General features: G+C 53.7%; 2 protein-coding genes across 2 annotated transcripts in view; one reads left to right on the top strand and one right to left on the bottom strand.

The window, feature by feature from the left end:
• Nucleotides 1-3040, top strand: part of PRMT8 (protein arginine methyltransferase 8) — a gene marked incomplete at its 3' end in the record, with an annotated part of 81417 nt that extends 78377 nt beyond the window's left edge. The window contains exons 9-10 of the mRNA XM_081249122.1: nt 2073-2194; nt 2957-3040. Coding sequence (XP_081105248.1) covers nt 2073-2194; nt 2957-3040 — 206 coding nt within the window. The remainder of the gene's footprint in view (nt 1-2072; nt 2195-2956) is intronic.
• Nucleotides 3041-22680: 19640 nt separating this feature from the next.
• The window catches only part of CRACR2A (calcium release activated channel regulator 2A), a 103994-nt gene continuing 100052 nt past the window's right edge, over nt 22681-26622 (bottom strand). The window contains exon 19 of the mRNA XM_081250260.1: nt 22681-26232. Coding sequence (XP_081106386.1) covers nt 26148-26232 — 85 coding nt within the window. The 3' untranslated portion in view covers nt 22681-26147. The remainder of the gene's footprint in view (nt 26233-26622) is intronic.

Here is a 26622-nt window from a genome sequence, read left to right on the forward strand (position 1 = left end):
CTTCTGGGCTTGCTGGCTGGCAGAGCTGAGCCAGTGAAGTCTCTGGAAGTCTCACAGGCATCCGATTAGGAGGCAGAAGGTAGCTGCTGGAATCTTCTTGCCTGGAGGGCTTTAAGAACAGGAGACACACCTGTCTGGGTTGGCGGGGGTGGCAGCGGGGGCGGGAGTGCTGTCAGTCATACGCTGCCATCCTCTGCACACCCCGGAGATGATCTTTTGACAATTCGTTTAGATGTCGTTGGAAGGGAAGGTGCTGGGAGCAGGTGGACTTTGCCTGTGGACCGCAGTATGCCTTGGAGGCCAGGAAGGCTGGGTGTGTTTGGGGATCCAGGATCTGAGCGGCACAGACTCTATGTTCATGATCCTCCTTCAAGCCCTTCCAAATCCTCAGGCTGCCTCCCCTCCACTAGACCTTGAGTTTGCATCGATTGCCTAAATGCACACATCGAAGGCTACTCGAGTATCCAAACCACTGACATTTGATCAAGCTAGTTCATTGCAAAGGACACAGACAGGCAGACTCTTCACCACCATTAAAATAGATCTTGGGGTCTGAACGATCTTGGTCTGACGGGGCATACGGTAAATCCCCAGTCGGGCTGTGTGTGCACTCCTCCGGGCTGGACCGCAGGTGTGCATACGGTCGTGGGACAGTCCCAGTCCTTCCTGTGATTAAAACTCTGCCTTCTAGTGATTCTCAGTGCCTAGCCTTTCTTCTGCCTCCAAAGCCATCTATAAGGCCACATATAAGTCTTTCCATGTGACAGACTTTGAAGTATTTGAAAGGCACTTATTACACCCTCCCTAAGTCTTCCCACCTTTAGCTCTGGTCCTAAGCAAAGAGGGGATCAGTGTTAACGAGTCCTGCATCCTGGTGGAGGGAGGGAAGAGCCTGAAGGGCACGAGGAACTGACTGGAAGACGGGTTCTTCTACAGCCCTTAGGTTCCAAAGCCGCAATGTCACCGGACACCTCTGGGGACCTTGAAGCGTCACAACACGCCCCCTCTGGGGCTTTCTACCATCGTTCATTTATTCGGTACTCACAGACCTAGCAAGGGTGGTGATGGGCTCTGAGGATAGAGTAGTAAGCAGACCCCGGCCCTCATGGAGATTGCAGTCTTGTGGAGGACACAAACACGTAAAAAGAGACAGAGGCCGTTATGTAAGGGCATGACAGCCACCGTGGTAACATAAGCCCAGGCTGCCCTTAATCCAGCTGGGTCAGGCAAGGCTTGCCCAAGGATGTGACCTTGAAGAATGAGGAAGGGAGAGGCTGGTGATGAGGGAGGGAAGTGTCCCAAGGACGGCTGCTGCTGAGGAAGGGGGCCCATAAGACAGGACCCCTCGTCTAGTTGTAGAATTTGTAGTGTGCCCAGAGGGATGGATGGGATTTCACGGCAAATACAGGGGAGGGGAGGTGCAGGCATCAGTCAGTGTGGCTTTGGATCATGCATGAGGTGTGAGCTGTGGATCAGCCTTGGGTCCGTGGAATGAGAGGCATCCCCAATTTCTAGTCATCCAGGTAGGAAGGCGCGGCTGAAACCCCAGGGCAGGCCTGGGCCAAGGGAAGTAGGATTGGTTTTAGGACAGAGAGGCAGGCAGGGAAAGCTATGTGCAGGCCTGGGGTGTCAGTGGAATTGGCGAAACTGGCTCAGCCGTGGAGTTGGCATGAATGGTGTCATTTAAGGGGAGACGGGATGCACCACCCTCCAGATCTCTCCCCTACAATGTCTGAAAGTCTTCACTCTGCTGAACTAATGAAAAACAGTAGCATTTTGAGATGCGTTGTGTTAATGCCGCCCCTTGTGTGGCTTTGTAATATCAGCTTGTTTCTCTTCTGATCCCCAGCGAAGACCCGCAGTCCCGAGGGGGTGGGGCCTTGATCCTGGGAGGAGGCCCTGAGCTGAGCGGGGTGTCCTGTGGGCTTGGAGCAGGCGCAGGGGCTGGGTGCCTGACCCAGTGAGAGCGCTTGCTGCGGTGTTCAGTGAGTCCCAGAGGAAGCCCAGCAGCGTCCGCGCGGGGTCCCGGCCCCTCTGAGACGTCTTCTCTAACCCTCCTTCTTATCCTTCAGCCCCTGACGCCCCCTACACCCACTGGAAGCAGACTGTCTTCTACTTGGAAGACTACCTCACCGTCCGGAGGGGGGAGGAGATCTACGGGACCATATCCATGAAGCCAAATGCCAAAAACGTGGTGAGTGCTGAGGCAGCCTCTGTGAGGCCAGGGTCAGAGAGGAGGAGGGACCCTGGGGGCCGGCTTCCAGGGAGCTGCCAGGACCCACTTGCCCGGGGGGGCCTGGCTGCCTTGTGCACAACCAGACAAGTTACAGGGGAAGCGGTAGGAAGGCGGGTTTGGATGTGATGGCCTCCTTCAAGGACTCCAGCCTGGACCCCTTAAGACTGGGGAACTGGAGCCTTACTTTAGGACACCCTGGGCACCCTCCCAGCCTTGAGGACAGCTTCCCGCCCTTGGTGGGAGGTGTTCTGAGAACAGAGGCTGTGGCCATGGACTTTGCCTCATTTAGGACCAGCTGAGCCAGGAAAGAACAGTGTGTGGTGGCTTTTGGAAGACCAGGTTCGCATTCCTCAGGCTGGCCTGGGGGGCTGGAGGCCGTGTGATTCTTTCTGAGCCCCCTGGGGTGCGGGCACGTGCCGGGCAGGAGCCGAGGGTGCTCCGAGGCTTCCGCCCTGGGAGACTCAACCGCCCCACTTCTCCCGGGATGAAACCAGAGGGAACATCTCTGTATTCTAACAGGAAGGACTTAGGTTAGAAATCAAAGGCCTTCCCGTGAGGGTAACGAGGCACCGGAAGAGGCTGCCGAGGCCTGTTGGTGGGGAGTGGAGTTCTGAGCTGGAAAAGCCTGGCGGCGCAGATGCGCCCGGCCCTCTGCCTGCGGGGAGGGGGGCGGTCCCCGCTTCCTTCCGCGCTGATGCCCTGGCTTCTCCTTCTTTGCAGCGAGACCTCGATTTCACAGTAGACTTGGATTTTAAGGGACAGCTGTGCGAAACATCTGTATCTAATTACTACAAAATGCGTTAGCACACGTGGGAGGCTGCAGAGAGCGAGCGAGCACGGAAACTCACCTCCATCTGAGGCGCCGCCACAAGGGACCCTGTTTGCAGGACTACACGCTCCAAACCAGAGTCTGACACTCTGCCCTTGAGCTTGGTGAACTCAGCCGGCCTCCTGAGGGCCCTGCCACTGGACAGAGGGCCTCCAGCTCCTCGGCTCTGCTCTGGGGGCCCTTCTCAGAGGCTCTGTCGTCCCGACAGAGAGCCACGGCCAGCGCGGCAGCCGGGCCCCGATGGAGGAGTCCACGCGTGTCCCCATCGTCCTCCTTAACCGTGACTCTCGGATCTTCAAGTTTTGCATGCTGCAGGCATCTAGGACAGATTGCTTCACTAGACCCTGGAGACTAGCGTCTTTGATAGCATAAGCCAGACTCTGTGCGTGCGGCGGTGCGCGTGCGCATGCGCGGACAGCATACCTATTAGTTCCTTTACCCGGCGCACTGGTATGTGCTTGCCTATACAGCCAAGCGGTAACGTCTGTGTTCATCCAGGGCTGTGTGCGTGTGTGCGTGCGCGTGTGTGCGTAGAATATATATTACTCTCAGAGGAGATTCTGTTGCTTTCGAATAGGAATTTGTTTTGTGATTAGTTCTCCCTCTTCCCCACCCCTTCCCAGCTATGAAATGTCCTCTGTACTAGCTCCGGTCTCCTTTTGACTAGACTGTGGCTCCAAACCCTGGACCTAGGACCATGCACTCCGTGGGCGCTCAATAAATGCACATGAGAGCGAAGCGATGGGGCGGCTGTGTTCTCGGCGCTCTGGGCGGGGTGGGGGGGCGGGGGGGCGGGGCGGGAGGAGGTCAGAGGCCACAGTGGAACAGAAGACCCAATCGTGCCGCTCCCAAAAGGAAGGCAGCTCCTTGGTAAAGGGAGCCTTGCAGCTAGGACCAGTCCAAGGGCTTCTCCCTTGTGACCCTCACGGGTGGGAGGAGAGTCCTGCAGCTGGGGTGGGGGAACATGAGTTACCCTCGAGTGCTCCAGAATGGGAGGCGAGGTGTAGCCTGGAGAGAGGCCAAGGTCGGGGCGGGAAAGGCTGGGAGGGTCCAGAGGAAGCAGGAGGTGGTGTGAGCTCACGGTCCTGGGCTGCTAGTGTGAGATGAGGGCAGGGTCTGAGGGCAAGGCCGGTGGAGGCACGGGCCAGGGCGTGGTGGTGGACAGTCTCGTTCCTGCTCTCCCTCACCCCATTACTGGCTGCCTTGGTGGGTGTCTGCCCTGGCCTGCACCCTCCCCATCAGTGGGACGCCCCCCCACCACGTCTTGAACAGGGCACCCACAGAGCCCAAGTGAAAGAACTTGGGTCCTGGAGGTGACATCCTAGGTCCTACGGAAGCTCCCTTCCCAGAGTGGTTGCTAAATCTCCAGTTCCCAAAACGATTTCTGCCATGCCACCTCTACTGCTTTAGACTCTGGTCCCATCGTGGAGAGGGCAGAGCCGGATGGGGGCCTGCCGGGCCAGCAGAGGCCTGGGATTCTTCGAAGGCCCAGAATGTTCCCTTCTTGGTAAGGAGCAGAAGGTGTGAGCTACTGCAGGGGCCTCAGGGAAGTGCCTGGTGACCCCTGATGCCCTCCCGGGCTGGAGAGAGCCCTGGGCAGGCAGAGCTGGTCCACCAGCAGGGCTGCCTCATCCCATTGTCTGCAAGTCACACACTGTCATTGCATTTGCCATCCGGCTCCGAGGGGCAGGTGTGCCCTGGACCAGGCAGGGCCTCTGGAGTTCTTTACCTGTCCCCGTTCCCCACCTTGCTGTTCCAGGGCTCAACCGCGACAGGAATGAGATCTCTGTGGTCGGGATGATCACTTGATGAAAAGATGGGGCCTCACCCATGGGCAGGGACCAGACCAAGCTGCCTTGAGGATTCAGTTGCCGAGGAGCCTGAGGGCTGCCTCTTTGGTGTGGGAAGGAGCGAGCCAGGCTGGCCTGTAGGTGGGTGTCCTGGGAACGGCAGTGCCCAGGAAAATGACAACTGACTCCAGTGGCGGTGGCCCCTGCCCTTTCATTGCCCTCTGGCATCTGCGTACATGTTGGCTTCCCCGAAGCCCTGGGAGTTGGGCACGGAGGCCCTGCCCACATTGGTAGCTGTGGGGGAGGAGGAGCGGGGTCCTGGGGGAGCTGGGCCCCCATCTCCACACCTGCTCACGTGTCCTCTCCTGCCCTGCTCAGTCCTCTGCATCTCCAGCTGGGGAGGCCTCTCTCTGTAGCTAGAGACAAACACAGTGCAAATCGTGGAATGCTTTTGTCCACATGCTTTGGACAAGAAAAATAGAGAAACTTAATCGGGGAGAACAGTGAGTGTGTTACAAGAAGGAAGGGGGTTGAGGAAGGACGGGGGGTCCCCCAGAGGGCACGCGAGGGGAGCCCCTTAGTGGGAGTCGGGGAGCCCCTGGATTCTGCCCATCCCTGGGCAGGGAGCCCATCCAGCTTTGGAGAATTCCACCCATGGTCCACAGGGCCAAATCCCACATGGCCACCAAGAGCCAGCAAGGTTGATGACCTTCCGGGAGCTCTGGGCATTTGGGAGCTGCAGGCATTCCTGACACCCCTGGGGGCCAGGAGGGGAGGCCCAGGCTGGACAAAGGCCTGGCAGTATTGCGGGCCTCTCCAGCCAGAAGATGAGAAGCGGGCACCCCCGCGGCCTCACCCGGGCCTCGGGTCTTCAGCACCTGCCACCCTGGCTCCCTGCTCTGCCTGTGGGCTGCAGGAGTGAAGTCTGGGGAGTGTGGAGGAGCACCTCCGCCACGGCCCCCTCCCTCCTGCCCGCAGCAGCGCTGCAGTGGGACTGTCCTCTCCCCTGATTCAGTGGGAAAGAAGCAGTGTCTGCTCTGAGCCCGTTCGCGATGGGATAAGGGCTCAGCTCAACAGCAGGGATGCCGCGGAGACCACGTCACTTGTGAAAACTGTTTGTCCCTGACTCTGCCTATTTCTTTTTTTAAATTTTTTTTATTTTTTGCTTTATAACAAATTTAATCAGTTATACATATACATATGTTCCCATATCCCCTCCCTTTTGCGTCTCCCTCCCACCTTCCCTATCCCACCCCTCCAGGCGGTCACAAAGCACCGAGCTGATCTCCCTGTGCTATGCGGCTGCCTATTTCTTTTTTCCTTCCTTCCTTCCTTCCTTGACTGTACCCGACTCAGTAGTGACTTTCTCTGTGTCCCTCTTCTCCCTCTCTGGGGAATTTCCCCCTTCCATCCCACCCCACGTCTCCCCAGGCCTGCAGCCGCGGTGCCCCTTTCGTGGTCTTATTTGGCCCGGATAGTTCATGGGCCCCTCTGCGCTTGCTCTGAGGTCCACTGCAGGCTTGGACTTCCCCGCTGGGCCACAAGCTCCAAGGGCAGAGATCTGCCTCTTTCTGCTGGAGTTTCCCCTGGACAGAATGGGGGTGCAGGTGGGAGGGACAAGGCAACAGTGGACCAGCTTGACTCCCACGGAACGTGCCCTGGAACTACTCAAGGACGCCCAGGCTCCTGTCCCTGCGATCTGTGCCCCTCGGGGGATGCCCGTCTCCCCTTTGCCAGGCCCTCCCTGGTCCGCTCTCAGCAGCCTTCCTCTCCTCTGGGCACCACACCTGGTACTGCACCGATAGGCCCGGCGAGGTTCCAGACCTCAGTAACGGGACGAAATTAAGCCAGACCTCCCAGCCCATCCCCATGCCTCAGGGCGGTCGCCTGCTCAAGCGCCTGCCCCTGGCCTACTGGCCAGTTCAGATCCTTGGGCTCCTGCCCTGCCTTGTCTCCCATCTGTAAGTCCCAGGTCCCACATCGGACAGGAGCTCCGTCTTGTTTTCACAAACCCCCCTCTCGACTACTTGGAGGGTCCCCAGCCTGGTTTCTGGAGCCCTCTTCCTAAAGACAGGTTTTTCTGGATCCCTGCTCCCTGGCTGGCGTCTTGAATGGCACCTCCCTGCATGCCGGGTTTCTGAGCACAGCCCCACCTGTGAGGCATCCTACCTTACAGGCTTGGGCGTGTGGAGCCCAGACCCTTGGCCTGTGGTCCTGTGACCGCTGGGAGGAGTCTGGCTTCCTGGGGATGGGAGATCACCTCACACCTGTCTGACCACACTGGATGTGCCCGGCTCACGTCCAGAGCCTCCGAGGCTGCTCTGCCCTCATCCTGTTGGAAACAGCCCATATTCAGCTGAGACTCAGACACAGCCTGCTCAGTGAGCTGAAATTCAGCCAACAAACATGTATTGGAAACGGCATGGGCTCCAGGCACTGGTAACAGAACAGAGTCCGCAGCACCGTCCCTGCCCTTGGGGCTCCAGGTACGCACTGCGGGCTGGTCAGTCTCTGGGTGGGCGGGGCCTGCACTTGCCCCAGGACTGAGAAGCAGGGTCCCTCAGCCGTCCTCCCTGACCACCCCACCTCTCCCCCGTCCCCTGCAGTCTTGGCCCCCTCAGCAGGGGACACAAGCGGTGTCCAGGTGGTGGTAGGGGGCCTGATCTGCTCTAGAGAGAGAGACCCTGCTGAATTTCCCTGCTCTCCGCAAACTGCCCACGGCGGCCCAGCCTGTCACTTTCAGAGAAGGCCCGGAGCCCTTCCCGTACCCTAGCGATAGGTCATCTCTCACCGCAGAAGTGAAAAGGGTCTTTACCAACCTCTAGGCTGTAGCCAATGACTCGACCTCAAGAGAAGCCAGAGCACACAGGGCAGAGGAAACCCCTAGGGTGCTGGGTCAAGGACCCAGGCCCATGCGATCCCCACCTCCCAAGGCAAGCGTCCATCCCTGGATGACTCTGCCACATGACGCAGGTTTGGAGCCAAAGGACCCGGTCGAACCCCAGCACTGGCGCTTAACTAACCGCGTGAGTCTGGGCCACGTAAGACTGAAAGGAGGTAACACGGATGAAATGAAAGAACTAGAAAACACGTTTGGAAATGGAAAGAAAGTACAATGGAAGTTCCAGTTATGGTTACCATAGTAATAACATTTCTGCCTGCATTCCAACCCCGTCATTGAGAAGCACGGCTGGGTGCCAGCGCCTGAGGCCCGTGGGCCTCTGAAGGCCCTAGGGCTGCACGGTCAGCAGCTGGCTAGGCCCTGGGGCTGCAGGCTGAGGCCCCAGGTCCGGGGACAGCACTGCAGGCGACACACGTGTAGAGTTCTGCCAAAAGCCTTGGGCAGGAGTGGCCTGCTTTGTGACTCTGCTCATTAGCTCATTAAAGGCTTCCCACGTGGCTTGCTGAGGTCTTGACGTTTGTCACCCAGCCCTTTGGCAGGCAGCGACCGCCTGGCACCAAGACACATGTGGCCTTCCATTAGAATGAAAAGCTCCTCAATTACTGAGATGCCACAGCCCCACCTGGGGTGCTCTGGGCAGGGCCTTCCCTTGTGGCTGTCTCCACCTGCATTTCTAAGACCCTCCTGGTGACCCTGAGGCCCAGCTGGCGTGGGGACTGAGATGCATCCTGGAGAAGCGCAGTAGGAATCTGCAGCCTTCACTTCACCTTGAATTCAACTCACACTGCTTTTCCCAGGAAAAGTCATATTTGGTTTGGGTCAATAACATATTCAGTTTCTCTAATGGGGACACCTATTCTCTTTGATGGCTAGAGTGAGAGACTCAGAAGTACATTCTGGAAACCAGCAAGAGAGAGGAGGCGGGGACCAATAAGACCCGTCAAACCCATCTTGACTGCAGTAACAGCCACAGAAATGCTCCAGAGCTGTCTGGCTATACTGAACAGTAAATAACCGGCCAACACTCCACTGTCATAAATCGTCATTACTGTGACAGAGGCATGTGCCACTACGGCGTGGTGAGTCGGGAGAAGAACAGAACAGGAGGGTCCTTCTCTGTGCTCAGGGCCGGGAGTGCGTCTCCCAGGAGAACACCTATGCGGGAAGGACAGTGTGATCACCAAACGTGGAAGACCTACCTGGCAGGGGAAGGAGACACACTCCCACCTGTTACCTGGAGGTGGCTCCCAGCTTAAGCGTGGGTGCTGAGCCATCCTCAACACAGTGGCTCCGGTTCTGGTCCCAGCTGGACCCAGGAGAGCTACGTGAGAAGCCTCTTCCAATTTCCTCATTCCATAAACTTGTCGCGGTCCCTCCTGGGTAGCAGATCCTATGCCGGGCACTGGCAATAGAGCAGAGAACAAAGCAGGCGCCAGGAACAGATGCTCCACAAGAGGGATACATATTACGACTGTTAGGGGACTGTTAGGGGATCAAGAGAGCCTCTCTGAAGATAAGACTTTAAACGGAAACTTGAAAAAGCAGAAGAGGAAGGGAGAGGAAGGGAGGGAGAGGTAGGGGATGCGTAGGCGGAAACGGCAGGTGCGAAGGCCCCGCCCAAAGGAGTCCACACAGGGAGGCACGTGTGAAAAGAAGAGCAGAGAAAAGGAAAAGGCCGGGGCTGGGGGAACGGGGAGAAGGGAAGCTTGGGATGCAGCCGGGGTCTGCGGTCGAGAGCCTGTGGCCGTGTCAAGCAGACTCTTTCCTCGGTCACTGAGTAGACACTGGAGCTTTAATCAGGAAAGTGACAGGACAAGGTTTGCAGGCCACACACGTTCTCAAGCTAATGAACTCAATTTGGCAGTCGCTTCCCCTGGAAAATGGCAATAGACTTAACTTATTGCCTATTTCAGAAAATCAGCCACAGAAAATGGACATGCAAAGTACAGCCGGCAGAACCCCTAGGAGCCCCGGGTGGAGGATGGAGAGGAGGCTTCTCCGGATGCTGGTGGAAAATGGCCGGAGTTCAGATGGCTGCCTTGTAGGACTGCCTCTCCCCAACAGGGAAGCGCAAAGGGGCAATCTGTGCAGCTCTGAGATCGTTTCCCTCTTCCTTTCTGGTGTCGGGTCGTACTGTTCTTCCCACAAGGATGGCTCGGGGGATGTAATTGTCTGGGAGGCAGGAGGGTGCGTAGGGTCCGCATCAGGCTGATGTGTGTGCCGGGATGGTTCTGCTGTCTTCAAGCCCCAGGCGGCTGTTTCCAGGGGACCGTGATGCTGGTGTCACTTTCCACTCACAGAGCGTACTCCTGAGCATCTTTCAGGGTCTCCATGGGTCGTAATGGGTTTCTGATGTTATGACAATTGCTTTCTGGCCACAGTTGGTTAGCTCGGTTGGATGGAGCTTGAAGCCAAAGACACAGGCTTCTCAGGCTCCCACTCAGCTTCACAGTCATGGATGGCACCTTGAACTCCAGCCAGCCTAAACAGACCTGGGGCTGTAGCCTGGCTCCTCCAGCTAATGGCTGAGCCCTGCAGCGAGGTACTGGAATTGCTCGTTCCTGTGTGAAGACTTCCTCTTAGATGGCATCTTGATCACACCTCTGTCCCAGGCTGTTGCGTGGGTTAGATGAGACAGGACTCGATGGCCGGGAATGCACCCTGCGCAGGGAGACGGTAGCTCCCTGTTCTCAGAACTGAGGGTCCCAAGCAAGAATGTGCAGGCACCCCTGGGAGGGAGAAGCCCCTCCAGGCAAAGCCTCTGCCCACAGTGGGTCAGAGTGCTTGCTTCCTGGGGCCAAGGGGACAAGGCACACGATCCGCCGTTGCCTGGAAACGATTCCGAAGGAAGCTTGAGGATGCCCGGATTAGAGACGGGGTGGGAAGTGAGAGCAGGGCCAAGGCTTGGGGGACCTCAGGCTGTTAAATGGGACTCACGCCACCCGCCACGTGGTGCAGAGTTGGAGCCAGAGCGCACACCTGCCCGTGGTGGTAGGCTCGCGCGGTGTGGTCATGGAGGACCCGCGGTCCCCTCATATGGGAGGAGCCTGAGGCGCAGTGGAGTGCGCGCTCTGGGCTGGAGGACCGCATTCAAACCCCGATTCTCCCATAACCCCCTGGCTGCATGACCTGCAGCCTCTGCACCCCAGTTTTCTCTACCTGCACACTGGCAGGCACCTGTCACCTTCCTCAGAGGACGGTGGTGGAGCTAAGTGGGACCCGTGCCCGGGACGAGGGGAGCTGGCATCGGCTTGCTGTCATGACTGTGGATGCAGCTGTGGCTCTGACCTGGGTCCAGTTGAGCCCCTCCAGGGCTGGGACACACAGCCCCGCGGAGCCCCACCTGGCTCCCCGCATCTCTGGGCGGATGTGTGCCCAGGCGTGGTACCCTGCTGTACTGTCAGCGTCTGTTTTTGTGCCTCCCTCGATGGTGATCTCCTGGAGGGCAGGCTTGCATCTCACTTGTGTTTGCATTGTGTCGAGCACAGACCCCGCCCATCATAGGTCTTCTAGGTGCTGGGGAATATTTGCCAAATGAGCCGATGACGGCTTATGACCAGGATGCTCCTGTCTGTTGCCAGCACCTGTTGCTCCTGTTCTTGGAACCTACCTGCTGCGTGGCCTTGAGGTCAGCACCATCCCTGCTAGGCCTCCGTGTTTGTTCTCACCTATGCAAGGAAGGTGCTAGCCTAGAACCATCTCCAGGCCTCCACCCAGCTGAAGAAGCTGTGAGTTCCTGCTTCTGCGACTCTATGCCTCTTATATTGTGACCCTGGACTCTGAGTTTTCCAAGGAGATCCTGCCCCAGACTTTTTAGTGGGGAGAGTAGAACGGCTGCTGGGCCGTCAGGGGTCAGGGCGAGAAATAAAGGCTGGAGGGGGAAACAAGTTCCCGCCAGGACTGCAGCACGACATCACGGCGACTTTGCCAACGTGCAGCAGAGTGGGCGGTGGGGACCAGGCTGCCAGGTCCCTCCAGGCTCTTGGCTCCGTTATGCGTCTGTGACTCTGCTGAGCTGGGACTGTCTCTTGGAAAATCATTTTAATAACTGAGCGGAAATGGAATTAAGGATATGGCTGCCAGGTGACCAGGGCTGGGTGATGCTCATCCAGCGGGGTGTTAATTCAGCTCTGCTAATATTGCCTATTGATTATCTCTGATTAGATTCCCTTCGAGCATCACTCCTATCGTATTCCTAACAAGTGGGCCTTTGGAGAGGTGGGCTTCTGCAGAAGTGAGGGGACCAGAGGGGGAATTAGGGCTGGGCCGGCGTCGGGGATCAGGGGAGGCCTGGGAGAGATGACCAGTAGATGCGATCACAGCGACCTGGCCCTGGACTTAAGGTCCTGGGTTGGATGAGTCCCAGCCGTGCTCTGGAGGAGTTCCTCATGCTTCTACAGAGAGAAAATAGTCCACAGAGGGTGTCACAGGAGAGACTTGTAAACTCCAAACTGCCAGGTACTTGTGGGTTTTCTGTAATTCTCTTCCAGTCCACAGACCACAGCTAGGTTTGCTTACTCGTGATCGTGGAGGGAACTGTGGCCTGGGGAATTCCAAGCAGTGGATGATACACAATTTAATTTTTCTGGCTTGAGGTCTGCAGTGTATAATCCCTAAACCCCAACTTCATTCTGAGAAATCCCCTTTGCTAAGGCTCTCTGGATTCAGTTGGAGACACGTCAAGTAAAAACTCAACTAAGTTGGAGGTTTAATGACTTAAAGTACGGGGCGGGGACGTACTGGGGAGCCCGGATGCACATGGACCCTGGGAAGGCCAAGGCTGATAGCACGGTGGCTAGTGGACACACGTGGGCCACGGCGAGAGCTGAGGTTGGTTGGTTCTGAGGTTTTCCTTCCTTCCCTCTCCTCACCACACCTGGCCTCTCTCACTGTTGTGTTCCGGGACCAGGGTGACAGATGCTAACTTGTCTTCCGGCCTCCAGTCTTGCCTTCATCCTTCCACTCCACCCTCTTCGACCACAGTGGCAAATCTGAGCGCCACTCCCCTGCTGAAACCCTCCACTGACTCCTTGTCACCGGAGGGTGATATTTAAAAGCCTCTGGTCCAGGGAGGCTCTTGAGTTCCGGCCTCTTCTGCTTACGTCCCCCGCCCCAGAGCCCTCCTCCCTCGCTCTGCTTCAGCCCATGTGCCTTGCACCAGCCCTGCTGGACCCCAAACGGCTTCCTCTTCCTGACAGCTGGGCTGCTCCCCTGCCACCTTTGCCTCGGGGCTTCCCCTTATCCTTCAGTCCTCAGACCCTGATTAAATCCTGTGTTAAAACCCGGCTGCCTCTACCCATCCTCACCCTGCAAGCCCAGGGGCAACTTCACCCTGCTCACCTCTCCCCTCCGCCAGCATCTGCACAGACTCTCTCACTTCCAGCCCTCTCTTTGCTAGTAAGTAGCTCCTTCACTGGCTCTGAGCCCCTGGGTAGCGTATTGCTTGGCAGGATGGCATGTATGCAAAGTTTCATGGAAAGCAGTTCAAGCCATTGTCAACTGAAAAAAAAAAAAAAAGCACAACCTAAGAGTTGAGAATTATGTTTTATTCGGCAGACTTACTGAGGGCTGAAGCCCGGGAGACAGCCTCTCAGATGGCTCTGAGGGACCACTCCAAAGAGGTAGGGGAGAAGCTAGGATATATAAGAATTTCTGCAAAACAACCCCCCAAACCAGGTACTGGAACATCAAAAGATTACTGCTAACTAAAAAAAAAAAAAAAGCAGAAGAAACAAAACCAGGCATCTCAAGTTGATGAATTTAGTGCTTTTCTATCTATGGGAAGATGCAAGAGTCTGGGCTCATTGAAATCATTCCTTTGACATGTAAGTTAACTATCTAAGGCCAGTGTCCTGTTTTCCTCCATCCCGAGATCCCCTCAGTTGGGCTGCAGTGGCTGATAGCTTTATGGCTGCAACAGCTCTTGTTCACTGAGATGGCAGGTGACATTCTTTGTACACACCATCATGGTAGTGAGACAGGCTGGGACCTGGGACCCTTTGCTGGGACCTTGTACCCTTTGCCGCAACGCTTACACCTGGACATATCTCTCCTTAAGCAACAAAATACAAAGAAACTGTACGGGACTAAAAATAACCAGTGCATGCTCAGCTGGGGCAAATTCTGGACCAAAAGATACAAAGAGACCAAAAAACCCAACTGCCACTTTTGAAGAGCCTGGAGCAAAAGCAGGGGACTGCGCATGACCCCTGCACACACCACCACCTAAGGGGTGGGCAAAACACCTAAGCCACCCCTCTGGCCTGACCCCTGGACACACCCCTGCCCTCATCCCATATAAGAAACAGGCTTGCCCCCCACCGGGGAGAGAGCAAGCAAGGGAACCTGTTGTTTGTTTGCACTCCCCCAGCAGGGGCCCCAATAAAGCCTTGCCTGAATTTCCTCTCTGGCCTCTGGTCAATTTTGATTGATTAGGGAGGCCAAGAAGGGTTGGTCTGTAATAGTAGAACGATTGGGAAGGGAGTCAGGGATGGAATTGGAATAGGTGGCGTGTGTGGATTCGTGTGTTTGTGTGTGTGTGCACGTGCGCTCGGGTATGTGCTATAAACCAACAGATAGAGGATGATGGGTGCAGCCCCTGAGCCCCGACTCTCCCCCTGCGTGTAGGGATCACCTACACTGACCGCTGTCCAGGCCTGGTAATTAGAGGGTCTGCAGTACTGGGGAGGTCTCAGAACCCTGTTAGACCGTCTGCTTCGCTCATGACCAGCTGTGTGGACAGAGACAAACCTTTGAAATGCTCTTGAAGGAATCCAGACAGAGGGAGGATTGTGGGTGCAGACACAGAGGCCCGAGACAGCGGATCTGAGGACACGTTCGCACACAGGTGGGTTTTTCACTTTCTATTACTCCATATGCCATTGTTAATATTGGTAACAGTCAACAATTTTTTTTTTTTTTTTTTTTGCGGTACGCGGGCCTCTCACTGTTGTGGCCTCTCCCATTGCGGAGCACAGGCTCCGGACCCACAGGCTCAGCGGCCACGGCTCACGGGACCAGCTGCTCCGCGGCATGTGGGATCCTCCCAGACCAGGGCACGAACCCGTGTCCCCTGCATCGGCAGGCGGACTCTCAACCACTGCGCCACCAGGGAAGCCCTCAACAGTTTTTTAAAAGGTCTTTTAACTTCTAATTAAATAAGAATTTCTTGTGGGGGGAGTCCAATAATACAAGGATTGGTATTATTGTTTTTCTTCGTAGTTACCAACCAAGTGTGTTGAAAGAAATAATCCACCAGTGTATTATCTGTAAAATAACAAAATTAAAGGAACACTTTCAAACACTAAACAGATACCAAGCAATACCCCCCCAAAAGCAACACAATATTATATTTTTAAAAAATTATTATTCTAGGGCTTCCCTGGTGGCGCAGTGGTTGAGAGTCCGCCTGCCGATGCAGGGGACATGGGTTCGTGCCCCGGTCCGGGAAGATCTCACATGCCGTGGAGCGGCTGGGCCCGTGAGCCATGGCCGCTGAGCCTGTGCTCCACAACGGGAGAGGCCACAACAGTGAGAGGCCCACGTACCACAAAAAAAAAAAAAAAAAAAAAAATTATTATTATTTTAAAATTACTTTTTAAAATAACAAAATAAATAAAACAAGTAAAAGGAGAATAAACAAAAATAAATAAATAGTAAAAATAAAGAAAAACTCCCCAGGTGATTCAATGGGCATCCAAAGCTGAGAACCTCAAGTTGGAAGCCTCACCTTCCCTGTGCAACTGGGGCGGAGCGGTAGGTGGGTCGTTTCTGGGAAAGCAGCTCTCCAGATCCTACTACTGTAATCCCTGCAATCCTCCCTGTCACACACTTATACTACATACTCTCACTTCGGTCTCAGCTCAGAAGAATCCTAGACTCTTGGGGTCAGTGGGCTGGAGGTGAGGGCCTAGCAACTCATGGTATCTAGTTTCTCACCTGCATTCCTTAAAGCAGAAGCTCAACATCTGCTTGAATGCCTCTAGTGTCGGAGAGCTCAGTACCTCACGAGGCATCCTGCTCCTTTGCTGGACAGCAGTCACTGGGTAAACTTCCCTGGGATGACGCGAAAGCCCCGTCCTCTGCGTTGACTAGTTCTACGCTTGTCCTCTTGGCCGCCTACCTGTAGATGGAGGACGTGCTGCGGGGTCTGCTCATGAAGCCTCAAAGCGATGATGCTCAGAGATGAGAGGGAACAGCAGGAGAAAATTGGGTTAGATCAACCAAAGTGGGCCGAGGCTCCAGAATATCTGGGCACAGGCCGTGACCCCTGCTGTGACAGTGGCCTGTGAGGTGTTCACAGGTGGCTCACCGGGAGCTGTGGGGCTCTGGAGAGAGCAAACAGCCTTCCTAGAAAGCAGGATGCGGAGATTTGGGGAGGCTGGCCGTGACCGCCAGGGAAGTGGGCTGCACTCTCCTCATCTGGGACAGGAGGGGGCTTGGTGAGCCCAGCTCTGGGGTCAGCCTGGCACTGCATTTGCACACAACGGCCAATGCACATGACCCCGTGGCCAGGCAGGGATTGAGCTGGGCATGAGGCCGCCCCGCACGCCCGTGGGCTGGTCTCCCTTGTCTCCTATGAGCTGAGGAGGGAACCCAGACCCCAGGGGCGCCGAGCCACGGCTCAGGCTGCAGACTTCCATGCCATTGAGAGACGGGAAGGGGTGGGGAGGGGGGAAATGGGCCTCATGAATGAAAACTGCTCTGGGAGGGTGCAGGAGAGGGGGAGGAAGGAAAGAGGGCGGGGCTGGCACAGAGGAAGGAAAACGCAGCCTCATCTGCTTGTTTGTGTTTCTCGTATTCAAGATGCTGACTTCCAGCATATTTTTAAATCCATCAGACGTGAAAGGCTGATTTAAATAGATCTGCAGTATGAAGCTGGTAATTTCACTTGCCACGGTGGAGGAGCTGGCAGGACGCTGGCGAGGATCCAGCACCTCTCCCCGCGCCAGGGACGCTGTAGGAGCGCGGCTCTCTGTGGCGCTTTTAGGCAGGTGCTTTCCCCGCTGACTGGGGGAGGGCGACACAGGCTGGGGGGGGGGGAAGGGAGAGGGGTAGTGGGAAACTGAACTCGAGATGTGAACTGGCCCAACATTCTCCTGGGCCAGGGAAGCCTCCTGGTTTAACCCATCCTGACTCCCTGTCACACACTTATACTACATACTCTCACTTCGGTCTCAGCTCAGAAGAATCCTAGACTCTTGGGGTCAGTGGGCTGGAGGTGAGGGCCTAGCAACTCATGGTATCTAGTTTCTCACCTGCATTCCTTAAAGCAGAAGCTCAACATCTGCTTGAATGCCTCTAGTGTCGGAGAGCTCAGTACCTCACGAGGCATCCTGCTCCTTTGCTGGACAGCAGTCACTGGGTAAACTTCCCTGGGATGACGCGAAAGCCCCGTCCTCTGCGTTGACTAGTTCTACGCTTGTCCTCTTGGCATGATGCCAGAGTCAGCCCCTTACCCCTGAAGATGGTACTCAGATCCCTCCCCCAGCCCAGTGCTTCTGTACCGGTGCCTAGTCTCCTTCCCATAAACTTACCCCATACATCTCTGCAAAACCAAAATATTTCTGGGTGCTCAATGAACATATTTCCTGTTGTAGGAATGCATGTTTTCCGATGCAACAAAATTCCAGGAATGACAAGACTCTGTCATTCAATTTTGTTGTCCTTCAACCCACTCTGGCCCCTACTCTGGGGTCAGGCTATGCTTACCGTCGGCCTTCGGTGTATGGAGGTCCCCTCATCCCCAGGAGCTTGTCTCCAGGGAGAGGCGCCCAACTCCTAAAGAGACGGGTGTGCCCAGGTGGGCAGGGGCAGCAAGGCCGGCAGACTGGGCTGGGGGAATTCCCTCGGGGCCCTGCAGGGAGAGGACCCTGGGGTCGTTGTCACGGTGTTTTTTAGTTGTGGGTTTCCAGGTGTTTCCTCCCCTCAGGGCCCTGAAGCTCAAGGGCTGTCAGCAAGCTGGTCTTCCTTTCTTGCTCCCTCATCTGCTGACACAGCCCAAGACAAACATCGGGTGTTTTAGAGCCTCAGTGGAGGCACTGAAGAGGATCCATCCTTCACTCATTCATGGAACATAAACGTTTGTGAAAGAGGTTGTTGAGAAAATGTATTGTGGGAAAATGGACATAGCCTACATTTACAATTTTAACCATTTAAAAATGTACAATTCAGAGGCATTAAGTACATTCACAGCAGTGCGTGCAGCCCTCACTCACTGCCCTCCAAGGCCAGAACTTGTGCCTCATCACAAAGTGAGAGTGTTTCCTAAACCATGAGGGTAAAGATGGTTCGATTAGGAGTGTGGTAGCTAAAGTCTTAAATCCGCCCATCCACCCTTCCGGTGTCTGTTACGTGCCAGGCCCTAGTACATACAAAAGTGAATGAGACCTGAACCCTGCCAGGGGGAGCCTGGAGCCTGGATGCCGGGCCCCCTGTCCACCTTCAATGCAGAGGGGGACAATACAGAGCATTCCTAGACCAAGTGTCTAGCATGGAGGAATGCAGCTTTTCCCTGTTTTATTAGCCTAGGGAAATGGGAAATGGTCTTGCGTGAGACCCTAGCTTCTCCCAGTACCAAGACTTGAGGGGTTTTCTCTCTTGCCTATTGTGTTTTGCTCTGGTCTCTTCACGGGAGACAGATGTGATAACTAGTCTGCCTAGAGCTTTTCAGTTGACTAAGCCCTGCCCCCAGGGTTCTCATTTGACCTACACACGCCTGGTGAGGGTAGTCGGGCAGAGAGAACTCTTTTACAGCGTGGGAAGCTGGGGCTCAGAGCATCAAGATGTAGGTTCTCACTCTGCACGGGTCTTTAGGGGCTAGAGAAAGCCTTTGGGAGAGGCACCGCCTGGGTGAAGGTGGCTGGTTCCACACCAGGAAAGAAGAGGGCCAGGCAGGGAAGTATCTTTTAATGCTCAGAGGCACGGATCCCAAGGCAGACTGAGCTGTCGAGCTGCCAGCGGGAGCCGGGGCGGCTTTAGGGTGATGAAACAGAGGCTCCGACGGGCCTCGCACCGTCTGAAAGGCAATGAAACCGCAGCAGCTGGAACGACACTCAGCACTTTGTGTTAAAGCCGGAAGCAGCTCCTCATTGGAGGCAGCGGGCAAACCCCATGGGTCTACTAGGCCACAGGGGTCCAGGTGTCCAGCGGAGTGACCCACCAGGTGGTGGGCCTTGCTCTTGACACACAACGCTCCGCTCTTAACTGGACCTTTAGGCAAACATTGCTGGCCAGACACTGTGCCCAAATGAGGTGACAGGTAAGTGTCCGTGCCCTCAGGGGAGCAGTCACGGACGCTGTGTACAGATAACCCACAGCCAAACCCTCTGCCCGTGACCTGCTCACTGAACCCCACTTCCGTCGTCACCTGACCCAAACTCATTCTTCTGCCCCTTGAGCACCACACGTTTTAATTCTTCGAGTCAAAAAAGATTCCATCCTCTCTCTCCATGCTCTTCGGGCATTTTTGCTTAGTAGTGCAGTGTTTTTATGTGTAGCATTTATTTTTATAGGTCAGATGGGTGCAGTCATGATCATTATGATAGCATAGGCCTCACTGGACCTAGGGGTCCTTATTTTGGGGGAGTGGAATCTCCCAGTGCTGTGACAAGGGCCTGCATTGACCACTTCTGGATCAGAGCCCAGGCCCTGATAAAGCCCCAGCCCTTGGAGGGGATCAGTCCCTGGACCTGACCCAGTCCTGCCCAAGGATGATAAATGGCCCAGCCTCACGAGTGCTCCTCAGTTCCCACATTGATCTCAGGTCCTCTGCCAAGCACCATTTGGCTTCCCAACCCCCATCATTCCTAGCAGGGTCCTTCCTAAACAGGACACTTCGATTATGTGCCCTATTTGTGTGAAGGGTAGAGTTATGATGTTCTTTGTTACTGCTGCTGCTGCTAATTAGCATGTCTATTAATAGAAACGTTAATAGTTAGGAAGTGGGGAGGTTTAGAAAGCTCCTGTATCCTGCCAACCATCATCCTCCTCACCCCACCAACACACACCCCAGGATAAGGAGGGAGGGAATAACTAATGACTACGGATTTTGACTGAATTGGTTGGAATTTGTAGAGCCACTTTCCGTTCCCCAGAATGATGGGAGGAGAAAGAGCAGGAAACCTAGGGCCAGTCAGCAACAGGACAGCTAAGCCTTGGTTTTTGTATGCTTATATACTGTGATTTCATTATTTTGAAGTAATTAAACTGCCTTTTTTTTTTTTTTTTTTTTTTTTTGCGGTACGCAGGCCTCTCACTGTTGTGCCCTCTCCCGTTGCGGAGCACAGGCTCTGGACACGCAGGCTCAGCGGCCATGGCTCACGGGCCCAGCCGCTCTGCGGCATGTGGGGTCTTCCCAGACCAGGGCAAAAACCCACGTCCCTGCATCGGCAGGCAGACTCTCAACCACTGCGCCACCAGGGAAGCCCTAAACTGCTTTTTAAATAAGCTTCTGATTTGCAGTCTTCCCACACCTATCCCTTCTGAGTGAAGCTTTGTGGAATGTCTGGATTCCTGGCAGGAGGGGGAACACTGTGTGAGGATTTCTGGCCTCCCTTCACTTCCCCATGGAACTGGACACCTCCTTGAGCAGCTCATCTCCAGCAGGGCAGCCAAAAGCTCAAGGTGGAGGGAAGGGTTTCTCAGATCTAAACAACTTCTGATTTTAAGGTCCCTCCTCCAATCTAGAAGAGAAGAAAGACTTTGGGGAGGAGGTTTGGGATGGGGCTAAGGAATGAGACCAGAGTCCTGGCTACATTGTGTGAAGTGGGAGAAAGAAAGCAGGGATGGCAAGCAGAGCTTGATTTGTGCACAGGGCAGATGGCTACCAGTGTGAGGTCTTTGAAACTTTAAATCCAGCTATTTAAAATATGTTCAAAGACCTAAAGGAAACCATGTCTAAATAACTAAAGGAAAGTGTGAGAACAATGTCTCACCAAATAGAGAGTATCAATAAAGAGAGAGAAATTATCAAAAAGAATCAAACAGAAATTGTGGAGTTGATAAGTACAATAATAAAATTCACCAGAAGTACAATGAAAAATTCACTAGAGGGTCCCAACAGCATATCTGAGCAGGCAGAAGAAAGAATTAGTGAGCTTGAAGATATGGCAATTGAGATTATCCAGTCTGAGGAACACAAATAAAAAAGAAAGAAAGAAAGAAAAATGAACAGAGCCTCAGAAACCTGTGGGACACCATCAAGCATGCCACCATATGCACAATCAGGCTCTATAAGGAAGGGAAAGGGAGAGAGAAACAAAAATAATATTTAAAGAAATAATAACCAACCCCCCCCAATCTGATGAAAGCCATTAATTTCTACACCCAAGAAGCTCAGTGAACTGCAAGTAGGATAAACTCAAAGGGATCTATTGTTAGACACATAAAAATCAAACCATTGAACGACAAAGACAAAGAACTTTGAAAGCAGCAAGAAAGAAGCAACTCATCACATACAAAGGATCCTCAATAAGATGAACAGATGATTTCTCATTAGAAACCATGGAGGCCAGAAACAGTGGGATGGTAAAGTCAAAGTACTGATGGGGTGGGGGGGAAGAAACCCTGTCAGTCAAAAGTTCTATATCTGGTAAAACTATCTTTCAAAACTAAAGGATAAATTAAGACATTTCCAGATAAACAAAACAAAATTGAGAGAGTTTGTCTCTAGCAGACCTGCCCTACAAGAAATACTATTGAAATAAAAGGACACTAAATAGCAACTTCAATCAACATGAAAAAAATAAAGAGCACTGGTAAAATTACATAAATAAATTAAGATGATATAAATGTATTTTTTCTTTGTAACTCCTTTCTACTGACTTAAAAGACAACTGCATAAAGCAATAAATACAAATCTATGTTGATGGGCATAAAATGTACAAAGATGTAATTTATAATAATAACAGGGAGGGGTGATTGGAAACTATACAGGAAGAAATTTTTTATACTATTGGAATTAAGTCATTATTAATCCAAACTGTTGTAAATTGAGATATTAATGGTGACCCCCAGGGCAACCACCAAGAAAACAAATAAATTATACATAGTAAATAAAATTACAAGAGAATTACAGTTGTACAGTAGAAAATAACTAATACAAACAACAAAAGAAGGCAGTAGTGGAGGAATACAGGAACCAAAAGGACATATGAAATACAGAAAAGAAATAGAAAAATGGCTGACACAAATCATACTTTACTCATCACATTAAATATAAACAGATTAAACTTTCCAATTAAAAAGCAGAGACTGGAAGAAAAGATTTAAAAACATGATCCAACTACATGCTGTCTACAAGAGAACCACTTTAGATTCAAAGGCACAAATAGGCTGAAGGTAAAAGGGTAGAGAAGATTTATCATTTGGAAGATGTATCAACCAAAAGAGCTAGAGTGGCTGTACTAACATCAGACAAAATAGACTTTAAGACAAAAATTGCGACTAAAGACAAAGAAGCACACTTTATGATGATAAAGGGTCAATTCATCAAGAAGAGATAACAATTATAAACATAAAAGTGAGTGAAGTAAGTCAGACAGAGAAAGACAAATATCATATAATATCGCTTATATGTGGATTCTGAAAAAAAGAGTACAAATGAACTTACTTATAAAACAGAAATAGAGGTCACTGATGTAGAACACAAACTTATGGTTACCAAGGAGTCACAGATGTAGAAAACAAACTTATGGTTACCAAGGGAGGCATAAATCAGGAGACTGGGATTGACATATACACACTACTATATATAAAATAGATAACTACTAAGAACCTACTGTATAGCACGAGGAACTCACTCAGTACTCTGTAAAGACCTATATGGGAAAATAACCTAAAAAAGAGTGGATATATGTATATGTATAACTGATTCACTTTGCTGTATAACAGAAACTAACACAACATTTTAAATCAACTGTACTCCAATAAAAAGTTTTTTAAATATATAAGAACTTAGAAATAGAGCCCCAAGTACATGAAGCAAGCTGAGATCTTTAAGAGGAGCACAGGAGAAGCAGCTCTGTCCTAAATATTTGACCCCCATGACTCACTATGGTGCTTAATCGTCTAGCACTAAGGACTTATTCCTTTGAGTTAAAGTTTTGTCTCCTTTAGAGTTCTTTGTTAAAGTATAAATATGACCCTGAACACCACTGGCATTAACACGTTGGCTGAAATTGGTTTAAGACTCTTTGGAGTAGTGACCACTCATGACAGAGACAAAGGGTTGAGCCATTTAGGATGGAGGCTGCAGACGCCGCCGGTGGGCCTGGGGGAGAGAAGGGGGGAGGGGACTCCAAGACTGGGCAGAGGTATGAACACTGGGGGAAGAGTACAGGGCGGGGAGAGGTGGGAGAAAGTCAGGGTATCACAGAGGAACAGAAGAGACCCCAGAGGGGCTGTGAGGGGAAATAAGTGTGGGACGAGGAGCAAAGTGACAGGGCTGTTGGTTTGGTGATGGAGCTCGTGGTGGCCACTCAGGGTGAAGGCAGCTGCAGACCCAGGAGAAGCCCAAGGAATCGGAATCGGGGAGCGAGCATGGGGCCAGGGATGCCGACGAGCACAGGGCATCCCTGGGTAAGCACCGGGAACGGGCTGAGTCCAGGAGAACCATGGCAGGGAGGGAGAGTGGTGGGACGTGGGCCTGACTGGAAAACCAGGAAACCGCAGGACAAAGACGGGCAGGGCCAAGAGGCAACGCTGGACACAAGCTCAGAAGCCGGGGGAATGGGCTGGACAAGCAGGCACACAAACGAGGTGGTGTCCGTGCAGTTCCCAGTTACGGGAGGACGCTTAGTGTTAGCTGCTGCTAAACCTGAAACTGAGGCAAGGCAAGGGGTCTGGGCAGAAACTCGACCTTGACCATGACCATAGCCCCTACTTGTCAGCACCTATGTGTTCTGGGCACTTCACATGCACTGCCTCCCGTGATACCTAAACATCCCTGTGAGGTAGACGTGGAAACCTCCCGTCTACAGACAGACAGGAAACCTGCTTAAGTGACTTGCTCAGGGTCATTCCAGCAGCAAGCGGGTGGAGCTAGGAGGCTTTTCTGACCCACTGTGCTAGGCTCTGGGCCGGGCTGGAGGCCACTGGGGTTGCTTCAAAGGAATAGGGAGGGAAGGGGCACCTGAGACCCAGGGACACAGAACTTCTGCGAGTCTCTCTGAGGTCCCCCTCTGCCATTTTTTTTCCGGTGGGGCTAGAGAAGGAAGCAGCAGAGGCCTAACGACCCTTCCTGCCCCTCTTTCTGCCTGGATCTTTGAGGGTTCGTGGGGATTTACCCAACATGCTGGAAGGCCAGGCACTAGGGTCATCCCACCCTGCTCGAAACCCAAACCAGCGACTAGTGTCTGGGGATGAAGGCACCTGTGGGCTTGGGGAGCCCCGGCTACAGCCTGCGGGGCCCATGAGTCCCGTTGACATCTCTGTTTTCTGTCAGAAGCGGGAGAGCTTGTTCACTTTCTCCATGCTGCCCCCTCTCTTCTACCTGCCCTGCACGTGCACACACACAGACATTGCAGGGCCACTTCTGGGTGACCCATCCCACGAGTGAGACCATCAGCAGCGCCCTCTCTTAGGGAAAGGAGCTTCCTGTGGGGTCCCTTCACACCTGGACTGGGGGCCAGCATAAGTTAGACAGTGAACACAAGCCCTCCGAGCAGGAAGAACCTGAACCATCAAACTGCCCACTCCTTATTTTACTGATGCGATGGGGGCCCGGGAGGGAGCAGGCTTGCCCAAGATCCTGGGCACCTCCAGGTGCTTGGTGCTGGCTTTTGTCCCCCACCTCTGTGGGCTCCCAGGGGCCTACAAAGGCTGGACGAGAGCGAAAGTCTGCACATGGCGGCTGGCGCTTGCTTGTGGCCCATGGGCTCTGACCCTGAGGCTGGTTTGGGAAAGAGGCCACAGGAATACCCTTGGGAGCTCTGGCCGGTGGCTTTCCCTCCCGCCCCGCGGTCCGGCTGGCTCTGTGCAGGTGTCTTGAATCATCTTCTTGGAGGCCCGTGGATACTTTCTGCTCCCTTCCTTCCTGCATGCCCCACCGCACATGGACGTCACCCAATTTCCTATGGGGGGCCTGGGTCTAGCCCTAGGATGGTCACAGGCAGTGATATTTATGATCATTGCATCCAAACTCCCAGCCAGGGCAAGAGTGCCCTCGCCAACCCCCTGGACACCAGCCAGTGACGCTGGAGCGCTGCCAGGGGTTGGGACCTCACCACCTAGAGGACGGGCCCACGCACAGGCCCAGATCAGTCCCCTCCATCCAAGTGCCCTGTGCCGGGGCCCTCACAGGGGTGCCAAGGCCGACAGCTACCCTCTGTTCACACTCAGACCCCAGCAAAATGTCAACATCACAGCCACACTTTAAAAAAAAAAATAGAGCCTTCTAGAAAAAAGTAACATAAAGTGAAATCAGTAACTACGGACCTGGTGTTGGGCCTCCCTGCCTGCCTGTCAATCTACCCTGTTAATCATCATGTACAAATTTTGAAGAGCTATTTTGAGAAACATTTAGAAAATGGCTTTTACATAGCTATATATACTTATTTATACCCTCAGACATGGCCTCTCTGTTTAGCAACAGATGGTTTTGTTGCCCTGGTTTTCTTTTCATCTCCTAGTCAAAGTTAAGCAGTTAGTAAGCCCACTCCCTGACCCCAGGCGTACATTTATCGCCCACTCTCCACCTTGGCGTCAGGGGTCTGGGTGGGCGGCGGGGAGCAAAGGCTGTGGTTTTTGGAAGGCATGGCTCCAGAGAACCCAAGGGGTCAAATACCGGAGGCATGGTGGCTGCTGAGAGAGGAGGGGCCCAGAAGCTTGGGAAGGAGCAGGACCAGTGCGGGGGAGAGGGTGGGACAGGATGCAGGTACCCCAGTGTGCTTTTCTCAACACCCACGGGCATCTCAACGTCCACGAAGCACATGCCAAGGGTATCCCACTGCCATCCAGAGAACAGGCTCCAAGGCCAGACCAGCTGCCCCAGTGCTGTGTCTTTGGCCTACAGGAAGCAGCAAGTCTGCCTTGCTCAGTTGCCATGGCAACCTCAGTGCCGAGGCTCCTAAGGGCAGGGGGCGAGAAGGGAGGTGGGAAAGGCACGTGGTGGCTTTTCTGGAAAAGCCCATCTGTTGTTTCCCCAGGAAACCAAGCCGGGGGGAGAAAAAAGAAAGGGATAGGCAACTGGGTCTAGACAGAGAAGGGGGAGAAAGACCCCAAGATGCTCCAAGAGCAGCTTTCCTGACGGGATGTGTTTTCCTTCCTTTGGGGTGGGGGACATCGCTGACAAGGATAAAGGTCTGGGTGGGCCTTGGTGAGGGCATCTGTGCAGGAGGCAGGGTAGGCCCTGTGGCCTCAGGCCTGGGTGGGAGTCCTAGGGGGCCTGTGTCAGCCGCAGCAGGCTTTCTTCTTGGCGGGGCGGTCAATCTGAATGGTGTCTTCCCTCACTGTGTCTTCTTGTTCCTTGAGGATCCTGGGAGAGGGGAAGGTAGAGTGTCAGCAGCAGAGAAGCTGCGAGGCACCTCAGGTTACAGGCCATCTGGGTCATGAGGAGGGACCCAGCCTCCCCAGAGCATCAGAGAGAGAGAGTCCTCCAAGTCTCCCCCGGCGAGCACAGGTGCACGACTATAATTTGTAAAGCCAGAGTGTAGTCAATATGCGTCCTTCATAACACCTCCTCCAGGAAGTCTCTCCTGATGCTCTGAGAGCACGTGGATCCTTTCTCCGTTATAGCCCCATCACTGGGTGTAATGCACTGCTTCTGTGCTGGCTCCCTCAGCAGAGGGTGAGGTGCTGACGGCAGAGACTGTATCTTTTGTCTCTGCAGCCTATCACAGTACCCAGCACACAGCAGAGGCTCAAA

This window comes from Mesoplodon bidens (genome assembly GCF_964165515.1).
Source record: "Mesoplodon bidens genome assembly, chromosome: 11".
In the NCBI taxonomy this organism is placed as follows: Eukaryota; Metazoa; Chordata; class Mammalia; order Artiodactyla; family Ziphiidae; genus Mesoplodon; species Mesoplodon bidens.